This window comes from Lepisma saccharinum, chromosome 1 (genome assembly GCF_977018435.1).
Source record: "Lepisma saccharinum chromosome 1, izLepSacc3.1, whole genome shotgun sequence".
NCBI lineage: Eukaryota > Metazoa > Arthropoda > Insecta > Zygentoma > Lepismatidae > Lepisma > Lepisma saccharinum.
Window position 1 is genome coordinate 94,302,601 of NC_139229.1, and position 22,703 is coordinate 94,325,303.

Sequence of the window (22,703 nt, forward strand, 5' to 3'; positions counted from 1 at the left end):
GGAGGGTGACAGGGTGGACAGTTGGGGTGCCAAAAATTGACCTCGCGTGGATGAAAATTTCATCTTGGGCCTTCCTTTTTTTATGTAAATATGTGTCACGATATTAAACTCTTATAAAGGATTGTAGGAATAAGTATAAGCCGAGTATAATAATCAAATTCTCAGTCAAAAGTAACATGTAAAATATGTTGTATAATTACATAATGACAGTAGTACAGTGAATTTTTTGTCCGCCTCATAACGTTCGATGTACCCTGCTACGATATACGTATTTTGTTGTCAAAGCTAATTATTGTAATTGCAATTTTTCAAAGGTTAACTCAAGTGCATTAGGTCCCAACTTGAAAGAAAAAACCTTTCCCCCCGCAAACAGAAAGAAATCAGTATTTATGCTTTATTAAGCTTTGACGCCCCCAATCTCTGAAGAAATCGACGCCTATGCATATCACCCCCTTCCCATCAAAAAATAAAAAAATGGGCCTCCCCGATGGCGCAGTGGTAGCGTCGTCGCCTTGTAATCAAGAGGTCCCGGGTTCGATACCCAGTGGATGCACATAGTGGTTCGCATCCCACTTTAAACTTTAGGTCCAGTCCCGATTAGCCTTTCTGTGTAGAAAGTGGACTTAAAACACCAATTCAATAAACAATAATTAAAAAATAATTGAGTGGAACTTAATATGGCGGCCACCAATATGTTCCCCCTAAACCTAACCTGTTTCTATCATGACCAATTTACCCAGCCTAATTCCTTTACTTTTTATAGGGTAAGGGACTTTTGAATCACCCTCCAGGCCCTTATATGTACCTTTGTCAACATGAGGTCAAGAATTACACACACACACACACACACATATATTATATATATGTGCGTGTGTGTGTATATATATGTATATATCTGTGTGTGTGTGAAGGTAGGTAGGTAGAGGGGGGCCTTTGGTAACATTTTGCGGGGGGGGGGCCAAGATTTGTAGATCCGGCACTGAACAAGAACCAAAATAAAACTGTATTTTGCAAACACTTATCTGACACAACGAATATTTCAACCATTTTACTGTACACACACGACAATAATTGACTAATTTCTGGCACATAACAATTAACAACTATAAATTCTGCAGCATTATCACACTTCACAGACTACTAACTTCAACATATCCTAGAGACAATGTATTGCTGCAATCAGTGTTGCCGCATCTAAAAACTTTTAGTGTCACCCACGTATTTGATTTTAGTATTATAAATATAATATGTATTGTAACTTTTAATCACCAGAGTTAGGTGGTAGAGCACCCCTAGGCTGAATCTCGCTCTGTAGTAAATAATAAGTATTTTCTATTCTATTTCTATTCTATTCTAAAGCCCCGCGCCAGATGAAAATAATGGTTTATTACGAGTTTATAAGGCATTGTTGCTTCCAATTAAGCAATTAATCTGTTTTTTCCTCACTTCGTGGATTGTTTTGACATACTTTAAAATATCCAAAATTATTTAAATCATATATACATATACATATAAAACAAAGTATTACATAAAAAAAGGAATGTTATTCTTGCCATAGCAAAGTAACTTAGTTACTTCTTTCAGTAAAGTAACATAATTATACAAATATTTCCAAGGTGTAAGTTAACTTCTGGAATAGTTGCCAGCATATTACGAGGTATTATCAATACGTTTCCAAATAAATTGAAAAAAGTGTTTCTATTGACATTCTGGTTTTAGTAATTTTACTTCGCTTTCTACCTCCTGAGTTAATCGTGATTATGATGAACGAATAGAATGGACGATGGGACACACACAATGATGCATCCATGCCTTCCCCAGGATTCGAACCTAGGAACCCTGTGTCTGCTTGTAACGCTGACCACTCCGTCATAGAGTCCTATCCCCTCCGCACGCACACTTGCTCCAGCGGCCTTGCCATTGCTGGAAGCCCTTCTGAAAGGCATTCTTTGTTATGGTCTGCAAACTAACTGTTGCATTCTCTTTGTCGACTTCACCGACCTCCGTGGCGGAGTGGTTAGCACAGAGCGCTATGACGCCAGGGATCGCGGGTTCGAATCCCGGCCTGTGCGTGGGTGTTCTTTGTGATTGTCCGTTATCAATTGCATCATCCTGATGATGATTGCGAATATTAAAAGTGAAAGAAAGGCGACACTAAATAACAGAAATTAAACCTTTAATGCATTCTATTATTTGGGAACGTTTACCCCGGAGCCTCATCTAGAGGGAAGGGCAGGTGCTAGATCAGGAGAGTAAGGCGGCTGTGGTATAAGCAGCGTCAGAGATCTCTCTGCTCGACTTACAACATTCCGCCACACTACTAAACAGGGCCTCACTCTCACGACTGAGACATACCTAGCACTCTATTTACCACAACGACAGGCTAAATTGCCATGCATCATGTAGTGAAGAATGATTGCCATATCGTTTGTTGAACGATCAGACCACCACTCGGGAAATTTTCTGATAATACTTCTTGTGCTCTTTAGCCGAATGTTTGGTGGTGCATAAATCCTAATCGAGCAAATTACTCAGAAAGAGAGTTGGAAAGATAAGCTGCTTTCGATTCAAACTCTAACACACAGTTGTAATTACTTACAGGTTGTCAGATATCAACCAATACTGATATCGCAGAATATGGGCCTCTGATTCTGATCCCTGGAGGTCCAAAAGACCAAGATGGTTTCTTCCAGCCGGACGCTGCCGGTTCCATCAGCTTCAACGCGAACCAAGAGGTTCTCCTGGCGTGTCCTGGAAGCAACAACTCTCTCACTGCAAGCGGATCGTCACAGGCTACAGCCATCTGCCAATCTGGAACGACTTTCACCATCGACGGTACACCATACGAATTCTCACAGCTGACATGTAAGAGTGACCCTTTCAACACAGCTCGTACAGTTGGCAACTGCGCTTCCGGTTTCTCACTGGTGCATATAGGATTTGAAGTTGGTGAAGACTTCTACTCGATCATAGAGGTGTGCTTCGACGACGCTTTAAGCCGAACGTTGTACTCAAAGTTCTACATGAAGCCATCGATAGCTGGGGCACAGCACAATGTTCCAAGACCTAGCTTCATCGAAGGAGGTTATTATCCGGATTACTCTGCGAATGAGATGTACGTCAGAACTGTCCAAAGAGAAACAATATCAACCATACTCGGTTCTGCTGAGCTTGGAAACAAGTACATTCAAGATGGCAACGACTTCTTCCTCTCAAGAGGTCACCTGACTGCCAAAGCTGATTTCGTTTACGGATCTCAACAGAGAGCAACGTTCTATTTCATCAACGTGGCTCCCCAGTGGCAGACCGCTAACGGTGCGAACTGGAACGCGCTAGAAGATTCTGTCAGACGTTTCGCTGCCAATCGAGAGCTTGAGCTGACAATTTACACAGGCACCTATGGAGTCGCTACACTTCCCGATGTCAACGGTGTAGATCAGGAACTCTACTTGTACATAGATCCGAATAACAACTACCGTTTGCCTGTTCCGAAACTCTACTGGAAGGCAGTCTACGACCCATCGTCAAAGAAAGGGGTTGTCTTCGTTGAAGTAAACAATCCTTATGTTGATGTCACTCCGGATTACATAGTGTGCAACGACGTTTCAGTATCCATCAACTATGTCAGCTGGGACCGGCCTGATATTACCAAAGGCTACTCGTACACTTGTGAGGTGAACGAGTTCCGCAAAACTGTTACCGATTTGCCCGAGTTTGAAGTTGTAGATTTGCTGACTTAAGCTCATATTGTGTAATAGTTTGGATGTGAAAACGATACACTCACTGAACTATTCTCAGTGTTGCGTTTAGCATGTATTTTTGTAACAAAGTTATTTTTGTTTAGAAAATAAACTGTTAAAACTAGTATGTTATCAATAGTATGTTTACCTACCATTTATTCGTGGGTTCGACCCAGTTGGAGACTATGAATGAAGATAACATTGTACTTCTAGTGATGTTTCTGGCTAACAGTTTTCCATTTCTCGACATCAATATATTCCAATTTTCCTACAGTGCTGTGATTTTATTCATTATTTATTTTAATTTAATTAAGTATGGGTTTGGTGAAAGTTGCACACGAAGACTCCACACTTACTGTAATCTTACAAGCAATTCCTTCTTTACTTTTGTTTTTAGATTCACTGCAACTAAAGCAGTGACTTGCACTGAGGAGTAGCTAGTCTAGTAGAGATAGATCAATCAATCTCACATCTCGAATTATATTCAAATCACAATATTTATTTTCTTGTCAAAGTCACAGTTCATATGCAATACTTTATTTTCCACGCGCTTCTCGTCCATCGGTGTGATCCGCGGGCAAAGCTGGCTGGATACCCTAGCTCGCTCTTTCTCCGCCTGACCAGTTTCCAGGCAGAAACGGCCGCCCGAAGGAAAAAGGAAGATTTTTATCTCTACCTCCCTTGCCCCCCGTTCCAATGGTTGAAAGCCCAGGTTTTCAGGTCCCCCAGTGTATCTCCTATAGAACAGATAGGGGATTGGTTTCTCATAGATTTGTTTGTAAATCCTCTAAAGAACTCAGCTCAGGGTAAAATTTTCTGCAGTAGGGTTCTCTGTATTTACACAACCTTTTACACGTTGTACACTATGTATGTATAGTATGGGATGTAGTTATATTATTTATGAAATGGGAACGTGTTATGTGCAGACAATAATGTTATGCTTTCTTTCGCTTTTTATTTCTTTCAAATATGGAATATGTAATGATTAAATTACAAATATGTGCTCGGGCTCTCTCTCACTCTCGTTTTTTAAATATACTACTCTTGGCTTCTAACAGTCATAAATACGGATGTATTTATTTGCGCAAGAAAACGCGTGTTCATATTGTTGTTGGATTGGTTTATTTTACTTCGCTTTTCTGCCACATTTGGTTATCGCGAAAGTGAGGATGAGTGATGATATGATGAAATTGATGAAGGGACCTCATATGAACAATCCAGACCAGGATTCGAACCCTTGATGAGTGCGCATTCTTGTCCTACGTGTTATACTCTGCAGTCAATAATGAAATAATTTGGAATGAAAAATGTATCTCATCATAACTCAAAAAGCCAAATGAATATTATTGAAGAAACTACAAAAAGTTGTGTTTTGTTATCTGTTTTGTTTCTGTGCATAAAGTGTACTTAAAACACCAAATCAACCAACCGTGGGGGAGTGGTTATCACAGCGCGCTACGACACCAGGAGTTCCGGGTTCGAACCCCGACCTGGGCATGGGTGTTCTTTGTGTTTGTTCCTTCATTAATTTTATCGTATCATCTTCGCAATTAACCAAATGTGACAAAAAAGCGACGCTAAGTAACAAAAATGAAATCAAATCATTGATTGATTGCTTGATTTTGTTTATTTTTTCTTCGTTTTTCCGCCACTTTTGGCTAATCGCGAAGATGATACGATGAAATTAATGAAGGGACACACACAAAGAATTCCCATGGCCAAGCCGAGATTCGAACCCAGGATCTCTGGCTTAGTAGCCAAATCAAATCGTTTTTTTTATTATTTTCGAATGTGGGTGGGGGTTACGTGTACTTTTTTAGTACTCATTCATCATTTTGCAATTTGTTTCTGTTATTGACATATTTTTTTTTATGAATACTGGGTCCTTAAAGGGGGAGGGGTGTGACCCACACCAACCCCCTCCCCTTGAGCACGCCACTGACTGCTACCCCAGTGTCGACGTCATCGAACTAAAGACAGGGAAACCAAATCTTATATTGAATTTCAAGTGCAAAAAGAATACCAAATACAGTGTGCATCTAGTAGTCAATTGTCTGGCCAGTGATATACAGGGTGATTCATAAGTGTGAAATATTTTAGAGATTTACTACAGATAAACGACACAACAGACAGTGGTAATTCTGATGCTGATCGAACGACAAACTTTCCAAGTCTTGTACACACCTGACAAATGTTCTACGTGTCCACCTTTGCTGATGTGGCAGATACATTAACGGTTTATTACGACGCATTACGAGTTCATAGGACTTTGGAATATATTTTCAATTAATTCTACTATATATGCAATGAAAATAATTTAACAACGTAGATAAATTACACGGTAAATATGGTTTATTAAGTGAAAATTCATAACTACGTGAAAATTTCGTTCACTATAAAATTAGGAAGAACCGTGACAGTTTTACGCAATTCACTGACGTCACAGCAATAGATATAACCTAGTGAAAAGTTCTTGCGATTGAATTTTAACCATGACAAATTATCGCAAACATCATGACAAATAGTATTTTCCGTAGACAGCCCTTTAATATAAGGATTATTAACACTAACAAATGCGATACCCTTCTGGCTGGTTGGATCATATACAACTTTCCAAATCAAACTTGGCACGGGAAATTTATATTTGGAGTTCTTATCTACCGCCAAATATATTTTTCTCTTTATTCCCCGCTTGTCAGAAAGCTTGATAGCGCCATGCGTTCCAGTGTAGATGGTGAGATGCAGTTGTCTGTCTATCGAAACGTTTCTTATAGATTCTTCAAGGCTTTTCCAGTTTCCTAGATTAATGGGTTTCCACTGTGGTATACCATTTATTGTATAAAAGGAAGCATGCTTTTGGCTGTCGTAAATGAAATCTTCACTCGGTGATAGTTGATTTCTACTGAGGTAGGAATTGTCTTTGATGTACTTGGCCACTATCTTCTCTGAACCTAGAATTTTAAGAAGGGTCTCGGACTGTACTTTCTTCTTGTAATATCCAGTTTCCTTAAACTCCAATGGTGCACTTGTTTTCTGGGATCCTCCAACGCTTGATAACACGGTGTGGTTCGTGTATATAGTATTCCCCGAGTGTTCGTCGTAGCAAACTGTTATGAGCTGGTGAAACTTCTCTTCAACCTGAAACCCCATCTCCATGCGGCTTATTCCCTCGAAACAATTGCCAGCGCGGCGAGATGCATGATGGACAGGTCGTGCACATAGAATATCACTAAACTTGTGAGTGGTGCCATCTATAACGAATTCCTGTTCGGACTGGCAAGCAACCTTAGCAGTTAACTTGCCTGAATCCATGACTTGATTTGAGTTTGTTATTCCAAGCAGTTGTGGGCAAGCTACCAAGAACTCTTCGCCGGTCTTGAAGGAAATGTGTCCATTATTGTCCGGCAAAATAAAATCAGTGTTGTCTGCTTTCAAAAGTAGAGGTAGCAACTCCGAAGGTTCCTTGATGCTGACATCACAAGCTGAAAGAAATTCAATACTACAATCATATGGTCATGATGGAATACATCGAATCAGTACTAAACTTTTTTTTTAAAAAAAGGTCTGAAGCTTTTTCTGATTGAACCAATATTAAAAATAATTACAGAGGATTGTTTGGTATGAGCTTTTGTTACGCTGTTTTGTTTTTATCCAAATGCGTTTCTTGTTGGAGCTGTGACGACGGGAACAATTAGATGGCCATTGTTTTTTGAGTCTTGTTGTTAAGTCCACTTCTATGCATAGGCTAATAGGGACTGGACTTACAGTTTTAAGTGGGATCCGAACCAACATGTGCCTCCATCGAGTATCGAACCAGGGACTCCATTATTACAACGTAACAAAGAACAACGTTAGCGCTACGCCATAGGCGAGGCCCTACAATGCAAAATGTGCAAAGGGGACGTGTAAGAAACAGATCATTTATATCGTAAAATGTCGATGAACATTTCAATCTTCTGCTTCCAGTGAAAGCGGTGGCTATAAAACTTTTACATAATCTGCTATGGTGTATTACTAAACACAAGTATTGGTTCTAACGTCTGTTTCGAAAACCAAAATTCTCATTTAAGAACATAACAGATAATACTGTTCCCATCACAAAACTCAACCATAAAAGATGGTCGTGGCATGAATACAAACGTGAGTTAGAAGTGATACAAATAAATATATAAAGTGCAACGAAAGAGACGAAAGATAGGATGAAGTTTACAAACAAGGGCAGAACAATGGAATTTAAGAATGAGATATATTTGTCATTGATGTCAAAGCGACATGGTCAGAGTTTTGGAAATTGAACACACAAGCACACACGCGAGCGCGTGTTTTAGAAACAGAAGGCGTGTGCAATATCATAGATACGTTCAGAGGCGCCAACTTAAGATAAATTTTGGCGGGGCAAGATCGGCATAAACAATACATTGTATATGTAAATATACATAAAATGTTTCCTTCTACGTGAATTATTTTGGGGGCAGAAAGTGCCTTGCCCCCCAAAATCGGTGCCTATGGATACTTAAATGCGACTATCAAAAGGTAGTGTGTGAAAGATGATGATGATGATGAAAAAAGTTTGTTTTGTCAGTTCACTTTTATAGTTCGTTGTGAAGAACAATTGCTAAACTCAACATTGAGAGCAGATCAAGCGGGTCGAGTTCGAAATTCTCATCAGTGGGGTAAAAACCCGTAACAAGTAACAGGTATTTTTTAAAAAATACCTCCAGGTGGTAAAATACAGCACATTCTACTAAAAAAAAGAATTCGTAACCATTTCATGGGGCATATCGCCCATTACGAAATTCTTGAACGTGCCACTCTCAGTACGTTTTTATCATTTAAAAAAAAGAGGAATTGAGAAGAGATAAAGTGGTTCCGTACAAAAGTTCAGTGATTCTAAAGATCTAAGATCACTAAAAGTCCCGTAGTTCCAGAATGTGAGTGGTCGTAATCAATGTGACCATAGTCGGGGACAGGCACCACCTACTCACCTACTTTTTAATTGAAAACGGGAGTAGTGGGAAATATATCAAGGAACGTTTGGATTTCACTAGAAATGCAATCTGGGATGACTAGTTAGACAAGTTATCAACTGTCATGCCAATAAATTCTAAGTCCACAGCTTAGCTATAATTAAAGCAAGCTCTAGTCACATATTGAATAGTTCCCAATAACCCTGTTTTTACACAGAACCTATGGGAACCGCCAACTAATATTTACCCCTTCACAGTGGCTGCGGAAGGTATTCCTGTAGGGAGGGGATAAGGTATCAGTCATTTCCGCGGGGGGGGGTTCTAATTCCAAATATAAAAACCAAGTTTCCAATTCCCCATTATTACAATAAAATAACGCATTTTAATTAAAAAACTTCATACATTTTTTGACTATTCATATTCAGGGAGGACCAAATTGTAGAACCACCCCTTATAAAAGACAAACTGACTGACACACCACCAATCCAATCCCAGAATCATGATCAAGAGAGAGGGGGAAAACTATCTAGGTCAAGCCGCCATCTTGGAGCCAAGATAATTTTCTTAAATGGAAAGGTGGTCACGTGACATATCGAAATGTATAATTAAGATTTATTCGAAATACGTTGTGGTTTGTATCAACACATTTTAAACCAATCCGATTGGTTTTAATGTTGTGAATGCAAGTACGAGAATTTTACGCCGTTACTCTATGTGGGATAGTGGTCATGTTAAAAGAAAGCTAGGTTTGCTTTCCCTCAAGAAAAAAAAATGTTAGTTTATGCTGCTGTTTTATTACCTCAACGTGGTATACGTTCACAAAGTAGCAGTAGTAGAAGAAAGTGCCGCAAACATCGAAATAATTGCAATATGAATTTTGTTTTAAATGTAAGTACAAATAAAATAATCGCCTTAAAAATGCAGGGATTTAATGCTCGAAATATTACACTTTAAAAGACAGGCCAACAGTGCCGATTCCAGAAGTGGGTTGATAGAAGTATAGCCCCCTTTCCCTGGCCCATTTTCTCTCGGGGGGGGGGGGGAGGTACATAAAAAGATAGTAAAATATCGAATAAAGTAACATTTTATTTATGAAATTACTGGGCGTGAGTGACACTAATTTAATAATTAAAACCAAGGTGACCCAATAATAGCTTAAGCCGTGACTCAAAATACCCTTGCACACTATACTTAAACTACAAACTATAATCTTACTTTGACTTGAAGCGCTATCTGGTTCTCCGTTGACAAAAATAACGAAAATAGATACAGCAATCCAGACTTCCTTCATAGCTGAAGTTTTTTCTCTTCGTCTCGTGTTGCACTAAAACGTCAGGAGTGGTTACAATTTCTGCTTGCATTTGAACGACAGTTCAAAACATAGATAAGGGTGAGACAGCTCTCGTTAGATCTGAGCTTGATTGCACATTTCTGTTTAATAGCGTGAATATGACGTGTATCGTTTACATAACTTGAAAACCATAGACGACCAACTCATTGTGAACGTTGTGCACCGATGCAAATGACATTGAGAATCGAAAGGTAAACCAAGAAGAAAATGATTCGTAATCTCCATATTTGTTCAAGAAACATGTACACTGCAATACTGCATTAGTTGAGAATTCACGTAAACATTCGCAGTGAATAGCTAATATGTTTGTTGTGTACATTTATCACTGCTTGGAGCAAACATAACACGATATATTATTCTCTAAATTCATAATTATTACAAAAGATAAAGTAGTTTATAGTGTTTACACATCAATACATGTGTTCACATAAGTGCAGTGACTATAAACAGTAAGATAACTGATTATTAGTTTTCAACGTTCATTTAACGATTCGTAAACATTTTTATGTTCAGTACAAAACAATAACTTATGCTCATTAATCAGCTTCTAATACAAGCAAAAGATAAAAGGCACATATGCAAGAAATGGTCGTAACGATTTCAATGCGAAAAATATTGTTTCTTTTCTTTAGTTGTTTCAAACATATCCAATTAAACGAAGTGATTGCGTTTCAAAATCTGCTTTCATGATGATTTTGTTGGTTTCCTGTTAGTGCTCAATGGATGATATTCAACTTGGCGTTATCACTCAGTGTACTTTGGAAAGAAACAGTTGAATGGTTTAACAGAATTTCAACATTTGCTGCTTTATTTCCCTGAATCCGCGAAACGAATTTGTACCGAGACCTAAAACAACACTCCGAATGTTAAAATATTATAACAGTAAAATGCCTAACACTGCCTAAAATGATTAAAAATCACTTACCTGTTCACTTGTATGACAAACTGCTTCGGAAAAGGTAAAAAGTACACATTCCTCATATGATCAGGATAATCATACCTTGAACCAATTCGACAATACTCACAATGCTTACCCGGCATGTTTGTTTTCAACACAGAATCTGATCTCTCTGGCAGAAATAGGGCGGCGGGCGTGATTTCGCGCAATGAACTGTGGGGGAAGTTGTTCGTCCATTTGAAGGAAGGGAGGATTCCCCATTTCTGAATCTTCTTTCCGACACCCTGAATCTTTAATTTCGTTCTAATATACCCTCCCCCCTCCAAATGAAAAATTCTGGATAAACCTCTATTCATAACTATAGCAATCCAAATGAAAGTTGTGTGGTAGGATTGGTTTGGTTGTTTGTGTATTTAATTTTTATACTTCATCCAAATGGTCATGTTTTGCCACGGGTAATGATAAGAATGGTCCCGCACCGTGACCGTGTAGTCTATTAAGGCGTCGGGCTTTGGGCTCGGGCCACGGGACGCGGGCTGTTCGTATCTCCTCGGGGGAAGCCTAACAACTTTTCTCCTGAGATTTCGGCCAGTGTATGGGGGAGAGATACGAATGAATAGCGCGCATGGGAACCTACAACAACGACTGGGGGTTCGTCACCCCGTAACTGGTTGGACGATCGCCCACCTCTTCTGAGGCAAGTGGGAGTGAGGCCGGTGGTTGGCAGGTAGGCTTTGGTTCTCAAGGGCTCTTGCGCCACGGGTAGAAATGATACGAATGTGTTATTTTTCTACTACTTCGCCACCATAGTTGCAACTCTGAAGAAGTAGTGACGCTAGTGTTCAACGTTAAAGCACGGGGAAGCACGTAGTTAGGATATTTTCTGAGAGCACGGTATACTATGTACAGTCATTTGCCTCTATGCTTACTGTGAGTTAATCTAAAAGAGCTGCTTTGTCTCCAAACATGAGTTCGACTGTACATCATAATGTACCAGATCATTCATATTTTGTTGAACAATGGCATGAAAAACAATATTATATTTCGTTATAGCCTTACTGTATAGGTATAGTTTGTGCTTTTAAGGCGATTCTCAGCAACATACACAATATACACAACCATACATTTTTGAATCCTTGTCCCTAGGTTCAAAACTTGCAGTACCTGAAGTTATGTGGATGCTAGTTTAGGCAATAGACAGGTATTTTTTCAAATTATAACTTAACGCCCATGTCCTTTTATATACAGGGTGACTGGTAATTAGATGTATTCCCTGAAAGGGGTTAAAGTAGAGACAATTTGCAATAAATTTGACCATATGATACTCCGTCCGAAAATTAGTAGTTTTCGAGATAATCGAGTTTCTATTGTTTTTTCTAAAAATGACAATTTTCCACATAAAAAGATGAATTGAGAAAAAACTGATCATTGTAGGGAACTTATTTAAGCGTTTTCTGATAGTTAACAAACAAGTGGTTCGTTTTAAAAAAAGTTTTTTCCAAATAACAATCACATGTAAGTACCGGGTGGGTCTAAACTTACAAGTGATGATAAAAAAATGCACTCTTAGTTTACTTGGCAACGTATTAATAACAAAAATGGTATGACACGAACCGTACAAATTACTTAAATTACTTCCTTGAGTCATCAGCTATCCAACAAGGTACAAATGTTGCTAACATTTACATTTGTGTACAAGAAATAATACTTCATTCATCTTCATGTGTATGGAATCAATGAACAATACAATTGAAGAACATTACACGTCTTGCTCAAAGTGGGCACCTCCGAAACGAATGCAGGCACGTAAGTTTTTACGGACATTTGTTCTCTTAACTCGTGATGTGATGGTGGCCTTGACGTGTTGACCAGCTGTTAAGATCCTCTCCCTGAACTCTTCCTGCGAGTTTACCGGTGCCTTGTCATGTGGCTCCAAATGTAAAAGTCGCTAGGCGTCAAATCGGGGGATCGAGCCGGCCAGGGAATCGGTCCGCCTCGGCCAATCCATTTCGTTGGGTACTTTTCATCCAGCCACTGTCGCACGCCCAGGCAGAAGTATGGATGGGCGTAATCAACAATCATTTCATCGAGCCATTTTTCCTGCCCCAAATCTTAAATGGCATCACTTATGAACATTTTTTGCGGAACGGGATGGCAATGTTGTTGGAGGATGTGCCTCTAGCTACAAGACGTGACATGATTTATCAGCATGATGACTGCCCAGCTCGATCCCCATTCGAAATGAATTACAGCAGCATAATGTTAGGTTTAACGGCCCGCTTGATCATATTGAACATTCGTTACAAGATGTTGCCCAAACTTGTAGAAATGTTAGCAGTGAGTAGAGGTGTAAATTGGATGAAGGTATTAGTACAATGCATGTCGAAGTTTAAGATATTCAAGAACAAATGAAGAGTCATGACGGAAAGTTGGCAAGGTTGGAAGTCTGCAATGAGGAAATTATGGAGAAATTTACTCAACGTGAGGTTAGGTTTGAAACATTAAATGCGGAATTAGATAGAATGAAGGTAGTTCGGACTGCTACATGTAGCTCTGAAACCTTGGTAAATGACCTTAGAGATAGGGTTATTTCTTTGGAGCAAGGCAATGCCATCAGCAACAGTGTTGCTAACGAAACTTTGAATGGAAGACGAGAACTGAGCGAAGAGGATGGAAATAGTAAACAAACTGAGCATGTGAATTGTCAAACAAATAATGCAAATTCAAATCGAAGATCACGAAATGTTAAATTTCTGGCTAGTGCTCGAAGTGACAAACGTGGGGTTGGTTCTTCCGGTTATGATTCATCTGATATTGATGTACCTGCAATTACTAAACGTAAATCAGGTCAGAACGCTACTTCTTTAGGAACTGATTTTACCTATAGGCTTTCCAATACATCTTATTTGTGGGATCCTCCATCACGTGACGAATCACCTGCTCATTTCACTACACATCAGTTGACCAATAGGGACTTCGCACTTTCGGAGAATGCATATAGAGTGCATTACAATGAACCTTGTTCTACTAACCATTATGGTTATGGAAATTCTCTGAATGCCAGTTTTCATAATGAAATTCAGTATTGTACAACGAAAGCTTATTCAAAGAATCCAATTTCACAAATGTATTTTCAGCATACATCTTCATGTGAGAAGCCAATATGTGGCTGGTAATACAAATGCTACAACTTCAACGAGTCCGATGTTTTGTAATCAAAATTACATTCCCAGAAATGACATTTTGAATGATCCAAGTAACATTGCTTCCAGGAATTCTGAGTCTCCAAATTTTGAATCAAACCAGTTTTGTAAATCTGCGTGTGCAGAATGTAATACAAATATTTCTGCAGGAAACCCATTTGGAGAATGCCCGGGTAAAGTTATTCGTGTAAATGAGCTAAGCCAGTTACCACGTTTTGGAGGTGACGTCTCGAAACAATCAGCTAGGGAGTATAGACCAGCTGACAACAATGATAAATTTGATTGGTGTATCTTCTCAATATCGCCTGCAAGTTATTCATAAATGTTTCTACAATACTGCAGCGTATTGGTTCAATAGTCAAAGACAAAATTTCTCATCATATGATGATTTTGTGTGCAAGTTCTTTGAACAATTTGCTTCGAATGTTTTGTTAGAAAGCCAACTGGCAGTTTTGCGTTCTCGTAAATACAACACATCTTCTGGTTTATCATTAGAAGCGTATATTCATCTTATTGCAACCTTGCAGAAAATCCTAACCAAGCTGACATAATAAGAGTAATTCTGAAGCAATTGCCAGAAACAGTTTCTAAGAATGTGGGTTGTCACGCAATTTCCAACCTTAAACAATTAACACAAACACTCAGGACAATAGACTTATATTCTAGTGATAAAACCAAATCTTTGTCACTACCTGGTGATTAGAACTCGAATAAGTTCGAAAAATCTAGGCATTTTGTAAGACAAGTGTGTGTGGAAAATAAGTCATGCAGTGATTCATCTACCCAAACAGTAGCTTCAGAAAGACTTATGGGCCAACCAGCTGCTAGGAATCCCAGAAACAACTATAAGCAATCTGGAGCTAACCAAGAGGCGACAAGGTAACGATCGAAGTTTGTACTTTCATAATAACAATCGAAGAACAAACACTCAAAGCAACACTAGTAATGGCAATAATACAGATGCACCTAGATACAACAGAAATAGAAGATTTCAAAGTCCGACCAATACAGAATTGCGAGGTGACTCCATTAACACTAACTCGGAGATTTCAGCAAGGAACAATGGAAATTTCCGAAATGGAATGAATTGCAATTACATTAGTTTAAATCAAAAAGGTTCCTCAGTAACTAATGTTACTAGTGGGAGCCCTCCGAGAACATTAAACAACTAAGGCGGGGAAATGCGTTCTAATTCGTCCTGCCAAAGGATGACAACATGGAGCTTACTTGTAATTACCTAGGTATGATCCTTACCTTTTGCATGTTAAGTCTTGTCTCGGTGACTTTAATAGAGTTAAATATTTAGGCTTTGATAAAGAAAATGTTTTGCCTGTTGCATTTTTGCTGGAGTTGTTTGATTCAGAGCCTCAGTGGACTGTTACAGATAAAGGAAGTCCTACACCTTTACTTGAAGCACCAGAAATACAGGGAAGAATTTGTGACTTGTTTCTTAATTGTTTAATTGACACTGGTAGTCAATGTAATTTGTTGGATTACAAGGTTTGGATCACTCTAAGTTATTTATTGCCAAGTATAAAGCTGGAACCAATACAAAGAATTCAGTTGGCTTGTTTCGCTGGTGAGCAACGTATAAAAGTTGTAAGTTTCAAATATGTCATTATGCAGTTAGGAGATGAATTTTTCCACGTGGGTTTATAATGTAGTTAAACAATTACTTGCTGATTGGATCTTGGGAGCACCATTTTTGTGGCAGTATAAGGCTATAATTAATTATCGTATGTCTACTGTTGAACTAATTCAAAGTGGTAAGGAAGTATTAGCTCCTTTTGTTCCGAGTTCCACAAAATACTTGCTCGCTAAATTCTGTAACTGGATCTCGTAAAACTTTGACATTTGAATCTTCTCACGTTAATGATTCTGCTTATCTAGCTTCTGAAGAAGCCATCCATAAGAAAGTTTATGGCAACGAATATTGTGAAGCTGGAGTTGCTGATAGTTTATTTAATTTATTACTGAAGTATCAAGATGTGTTTTCGGACAAACCAAAGGCATCCAAAGTGGAATCTTATGACATACAACTAGATAAGAATGAACCTATAGTGGCATCTACGTACCCTATTCCATTCGCCAGGCAAGATGATATGGAGAAAGAATTAAAGAAATGGAAAATGTGGGGAGTAATTCATGAAAGTATTTCTCCATACCGGAACCCTCTACACATAGTTCCAAAGGCAGGTGGATTGTGGCGTCCTGTTGTTGATTTTAGGAAGCTGAATGAACATGTAATTTCACCCATGACACAGGTTGAACCTATATCTGAACGTTTGCTTAGGTTGGGAGGCGCAAAATTCTTTTCGACGATTGACCTAACTTTGGATATTTTCAAATACCACTGACACCTAGATCTTTTAAGTTCACATCTTTCTTATATCGTGGTATTTTAATGGAATTTCATTTTTTGCCTTTTGGTATTAAGAGTGTTGTTAGTGTTTTTTGTCGACAGAATGCATAAAGTGTTTGGCAATGATACTAGTTCATTTCTTATAGTGTAATGTGAATGATATTCTCATATTTTCATCATCACTGCAAAGTCATTTAAAATATTTGGACTACGTGTTGAAAACTTTGAAAGAAGTAAATATGTCCATCAAATTATCGAAGTGCAAATTTTGGAAAACTGAAGTGAAGTTTCTTGGTCACCTAATATCAGGTGAAGATATCAGAAGAAATCTAGCAATAACTGAATATCCTACTCCAACAAATAGAAAAGCGTTAAGAAAATTTTTAGGAATGGTAAATTGGAGGAGAAAATTTGTGGATAAGTTTGCAATGATTGCTGCTCCTTTATACGATTTACTTAGAACGAATAAGAAATGGGAATGGAATGAAGCACATCTCCAGCCATTTAAACGTCTGAAGGAATTGGCTTTGTATCCGGAGATGTTAGCTCAACCTAACTTGAACAACACTTTCCAAGTAAATACTGATGGCAGTAAAATAGGAATCGGTGGAGTCTTGTGGCAATACTCTGACGATGGTGAAACTTTGATTATCCAGTATGCGAGCAGAGTTTTGAGAGGTTCAGAATTAACATATTCTGTGCATGAAAGAGAATGTCTTGCCATCCTTTTTCCGTGGAAAAATTTTCAATATATCTATTGGGCAGACCATTTGTAATACACTGTGACCATCAATCACGTTCTTGGTTAAATTCAGCAAGATCGTTAAATCCAAGGCTTAATAGATGGGCTTTGAAATTGCAAAATTATGATTATACAATTCAGCATGTTAGTGGTTCTGCAAATACGGCCGCGGACGTGTTATAAATAAATTATATTATTTATTGGACTTTTATTTTTATGATTAATAAGTAGATATCCAATTGAGTCACAAAACAATTTGTTTCCTTCCACTTTACATGTAAACTCACAGATATTGATTTACTTGAAGCATACTTTTGTATTGGATGCAAGTACAACAAAACGATGAATTATGTCAACGTATAATTTCTATGTTAAGCAAGGGTGATGACCATTTCGAAATTAAGGGAATATTTAAACTACATAAAAATATATTGTTTTATAAATCTACCAACTCGAATCCTTGGAGAGTTTTTGTACCTGAAGCAGCTGTCAAGAAAGTTTTGTATGAACAACATGATTTAGATGTCCATTTTGGGTTTTCTAAGCTTTATAAGAAGTGTTCTAAATTCTATTTCTGGCCTACCGTAAGATAAGAGGAAGTGTTAAGTCATATTTAAGTGATTGTGTGGAATGTGCAAGGACGGAACAAAAAACACAACATATTACCAAAGGGGAGCTTCACGTGATTTCTTTCAAATTACATCAGTTCTTATCTTTAGACTTGATTGGTCCATTGCCATTATCTCAAGGACATCAACATATTCTGACTAATGTAGAATTGACCAGCAAATATGTTATGGCTTATCCTCTCAGGAAGGCAGCAACTCGAGAAATTATCAACAGAATTATTCCATCATTATCCTATGTGTACAGTTATGTGAACGGATAGTGGATCACAATTTAAATCCAATGAATGGGAAAAAATTTTGAAGTCAATTGGTGTAAAGCATATTCTCACTTCATAATATTCGCCTCATGCGAATCCAATTGAGAGATATAATAAAGAGATCATTCGTTTGCTTAGACTCTTTTGTAAAACCAACCACAGATCTTGGTCCAAAGTTTTAACAAATGTTATAAAATTACTAAATTACTCATATAACGAGGTTGTTGGTTTCACTCCGGCTGAAATTTTTGCACACGAGGAAGTTCGGGATAAAATAACTTCTGTTATTGACTGGCCAGAAGAGATGAACGAAGCTAAATATATTCAGTTAATTGAAACAACTAAACGTTCAAAGTATGATGTCTATATTTTCTTCACCCCAGGAGGGGAGGTTATTGTGACTCATCTTTTTATAACATTCACAATTAAGTTGTATTAATGATAAAAATCTTTGATAAGAAGAAAGACATTTCATTATCACTGTTACTGTTCTAATTATGTGTTATGGGATATAGTGTAATACACCAATTCGTAAGTAGATTTCTGTATTTTATTTCTTAAAACAAATAATATATTTGTACTAAAGTTCAAATCACAAAACCTGAGACCTTCTGTAAACAAAACCACGTGCATACAGAAAGCATTGCAAACTCATAGAAGTAAAATAATCCACACGAAAATCCAGCGTTGTTACAGGATTCATTACATAAGGTAAAACAATGACCAATTTGTAGTATGGGATACGCTGCCGCAAATGACGTCTCACTTTAAACCCAATGCTCTTTCTTTTTTTTACTTATTGCTTCGCCTTTATGGTTAACTCTTTGCACCAGTAATCATTTCCCATAAATTTGGCTTCTTTCTTGCATGTGAATTGAATATATTTTACTTGCATTTTTTTAGACAAAATGATATAACATGGTAATGTATATTTCTAAGGATGATATAGATAGGAGTGTATTTGAAATTTGTTTGTAGATTTTATGTAAATTGTATCTTATGTAAATAAAATATATAATGGGCATAAACTCAAAATCAGATAGATCATATTCTCATTGATAACAGAAGGCATACTAGTATAATTGACGTTCGTACACATAAAGGTGCTGACTGTGCCAGTGACCATTATTTAGTAATTGCTAAATTAAGAGAAAGACTCTCAGTGATAAATCATAAGCAACAAAATCTAAAAGTTCTAAAATTTGATACAGGAAAGTTTACTGATGAAAGAATTAAGAAAGATTACCGAATTAAATTGTCAAATGGATTTGATGTTTTGCAGGATTTAAATGATGATGAAAATATAAATGAAACAGATGTAAATAAGAATTGGGAACACATACGTAATGCAATAGAATCAGCAGCTAAAGAAAGTATAGGATACCATAAACCGAGAAAAAGTAAGCCATGGTTTGATAATGAATGTCATAATCTAATAGAAATAAGAAATCAGGCTAGACTTAGGTGGTTAAATAACTCTGATGATACAAATCTAAACAATTATAATAGAATAAAGCGAGAAGTTAACCGCACGTTTAGAAGTAAAAAAAGAGACTACATGAAAAGCAAAATTAACGAAATTGAAACAAACAGCAAAAATAAAAATATCAGAGATTTATATAAAGGTGTAAATGAGTTTAGAAAGGGGTGGCAACCTAAAGTAAACTTGATAAAGGATAAAAACGGTGATTTTCTAGCTGACCCAAGCGATATTCTAAATAGATGGAAGAACTACTTTAATGACCTTTTAAATGTAAATGTAGGAGATAAATCAGAAGTAAGTGAAGTACACACAGCAGAACCTTTAGTTCCAGAACCTAACTTGACTGAAGTTAAAGATGCTATTAAAAGGCTAAAGAATAACAAAGCACCTGGCATTGATTTAATACCAGCTGAGTTAATTAAATATGGTGGAAATTCATTAATATGTCAAATTCATAAATTAATTTGTTTAATATGGAATAAAGAAGAAATCCCTCAACAGTGGAAAGAATCCATAATTGTTCCTGTGTTTAAAAAAGGTGATAAAATGAACTGCAATAATTACCGTGGAATTTCTCTACTCTCAACAACATACAAAATATTATCTAACATTCTTTTAACAAGACTAACCCCATATGCTTATGAAATTATAGGTGATTATCAATGTGGATTTAAACGTAACAGGTCAACTACAGATCAAATTTTTCACATCAGACAGACACTTGTAAAAAAGTGGGAATATAATCAAAATGTCCATCAGCTATTCATTGATTTCAAAAAAGCATATGATTCGGTCAAAAGAGATAAATTGTATAATATATTAGTAGAGTTTGGAATACCTAAGAAGCTTGTTAGTATGATAAAAGTATGTACCAGTGAAACAGAAAGTAAAATTCGTGTGGGTATTAATATGTCTGACAAATTTACAATTCATGAAGGTTAAATAAAACAAGGAGATGGATGCATTATCTCCATTGCTCTTTAATTTTGCCTTAGAATATGCTATTAGGAAGGTAAAAGAAACTAAAGAAGGACTAAAATTAAATGGTGTGACTCAGTTGTTAGCATATGCAGATGATGTAGACTTACTGGGGGATGATGTGATTACAATTAAGAATAATGCTAAAATATTTTTCAAAACTGCTAAAGAGATAGGTTTGGAAGTTAACAAAGAGAAAACTAAATATATGCTTACAGGCCGAAACCAAGTGTTAGGTAATAGTCAAAATCTAATTATTGATAACAACTCGTTTGAACCAGTTTCCAAATTCAAATACTTAGGAGTAATATTAACAAATTAAAATTATATTAAAGAGGAAATAGAAAGTAGGCTTAATTCAGGAAATGCATGTTACTTCTCTCTTCATAAAATTTTGTCTTCTCGTTTAATATCTAAGAAACTAAAAGTTAAAATATACAAAACCGTAATTTTGCCTGTAGTATTATATGGATGTGAAACTTGGTCCCTTACATTGAAAGAGGAACATAAATTGAGAGTATGTGAAAATAAGATCCTTAGGAAAATCTTTGGACCTAAAATTGATGAGGAGACAGGTGAGTGGAGAAGGTTACATAATTTAGAACTACATAATTTGTATTCATGTCCAGATATTATTAGAATAATTAAATCAAGAAGACTTAGGTGGGCAGGCCATGTGGCACGAATGGGAGAGGAAAGAGGAGTTTACAGGATTCTTGTTGGGAAACCTGATGGTAAGAAACCTGTAGGAAGGCCAAGACGAAGATGGAGGGACAATGTTGAGATGGACCTAAGGGAAATCGGTAGGGATGGAAAAGAGTATATAGAACTTGCTCAAAATAGGGAAACATGGAAGGCCTGTGTTGCTGCAGCCATGAACCTTCGGGTTTAAGAAGGCTAGGGAGTTAGTTAGTTAGTAGTTAATGGGCATAAACAGCCATATACATTGCTGTAAGTCCAATAAATATATTGATGATGATGATCAAAACAAGACAAAAAGTTCATAAATTTATTGCGGTTGGAAACTTTGACAAGCATTATAATAACGATTTTTGTTCCGCCAAATATAGTGCACTTCGTAAAATAACTTGGTGTCTTGGCAAGGCAAGATAATTGTGAACATTTTGTAGTAATATGCATTGTAACTTTCAATGAGCTTAGAGATTTGTGTACATAATGATATTTTATAACATTGGTTATTTTCTAAAAATAATCATGTGAACAGCAAGAAAGTAGTGCAACTTAGTAATATTGCCTGACTTATCCTTAGAAAAATAACATGCCGTGTTCTATGCGTGCGGGAAAGTCTCCGTGTTCTCCGAGCTTGTTTTCAAAACACCAGCAAGGACAGCCTTTGAAAAGGGGTGAGAAACATATTCTACTCAATATTTATGTAACGTTCTGTCAGTGGTATCCTGAGAAACCAGTAAATGAAGTGGTTAAGTTGGTATCCCAGTGCAGTGGTGTGTCAGTGTCTGTAGTTTTAAGGGTTATGAAAGAGAGAATGACCGGGAGAGTAACAATGTATGCGGCTGCATATTCGTCTGATGTTTTGAGATCGGGTTCTCACATTCAGAGGCTCTTATATAAAATTAATAGGTGCGGCGAACTATGAGTGTAACAGCAGATGATTTCGGTCATGAATCAGCTGACGCGAATCGGTGAGAAGGTCTCAGGGTTGGTGATTTACACTATAGTTGCTAATTCAAAAATTAGAACAGCAACAGTGTTCATATTGTCGTTAGCTGAGCATATATATTGAACAAGTGACAGAAAATCTTAACTTGGAGTTAAAATTGTAAATGTGTTATAAAAATGGAGACTATAATATATTGTGTCCAAAATTCTTAAGTACAATATCTGAAGAAATATAGCAAAAATAATTTCATTAGATTTCTCTGGCTCAAGGAGGCGCGCAGAAAATTTGCCAGTAATTTACGAGTCTTGAGTTTGTTTATAATTTTCGTATGTAAAAAGCATTGTTTTGCTTCAGCAAGTGTAGATGTGATTCTAGAGTCGTTTTCCCGTTCAGAAGACACAACAGCGCTTATGGAGAAACGGCACAGTGTTGCCAATACAGCGCTAGCTCATGT

General features: G+C 37.2%; 2 protein-coding genes across 2 annotated transcripts in view; one reads left to right on the forward strand and one right to left on the reverse strand.

The window, feature by feature from the left end:
- The window catches only part of LOC145984356 (uncharacterized), a 135,493-nt gene extending 131,725 nt beyond the window's left edge, over positions 1 to 3,768 (forward strand). The window contains exon 5 of the mRNA XM_083118015.1: positions 2,602 to 3,768. Within this exon, the coding sequence (XP_082974141.1) occupies positions 2,602 to 3,740 (1,139 nt within the window). The 3' untranslated portion in view covers positions 3,741 to 3,768. The remainder of the gene's footprint in view (positions 1 to 2,601) is intronic.
- A 2,302-nt stretch (positions 3,769 to 6,070) lies between these two features.
- Positions 6,071 to 22,703, reverse strand: part of LOC145984364 (uncharacterized) — a 29,322-nt gene continuing 12,689 nt past the window's right edge. The window contains exon 3 of the mRNA XM_083118027.1: positions 6,071 to 7,239. Coding sequence (XP_082974153.1) covers positions 6,114 to 7,239 — 1,126 coding nt within the window. The 3' untranslated portion in view covers positions 6,071 to 6,113. The remainder of the gene's footprint in view (positions 7,240 to 22,703) is intronic.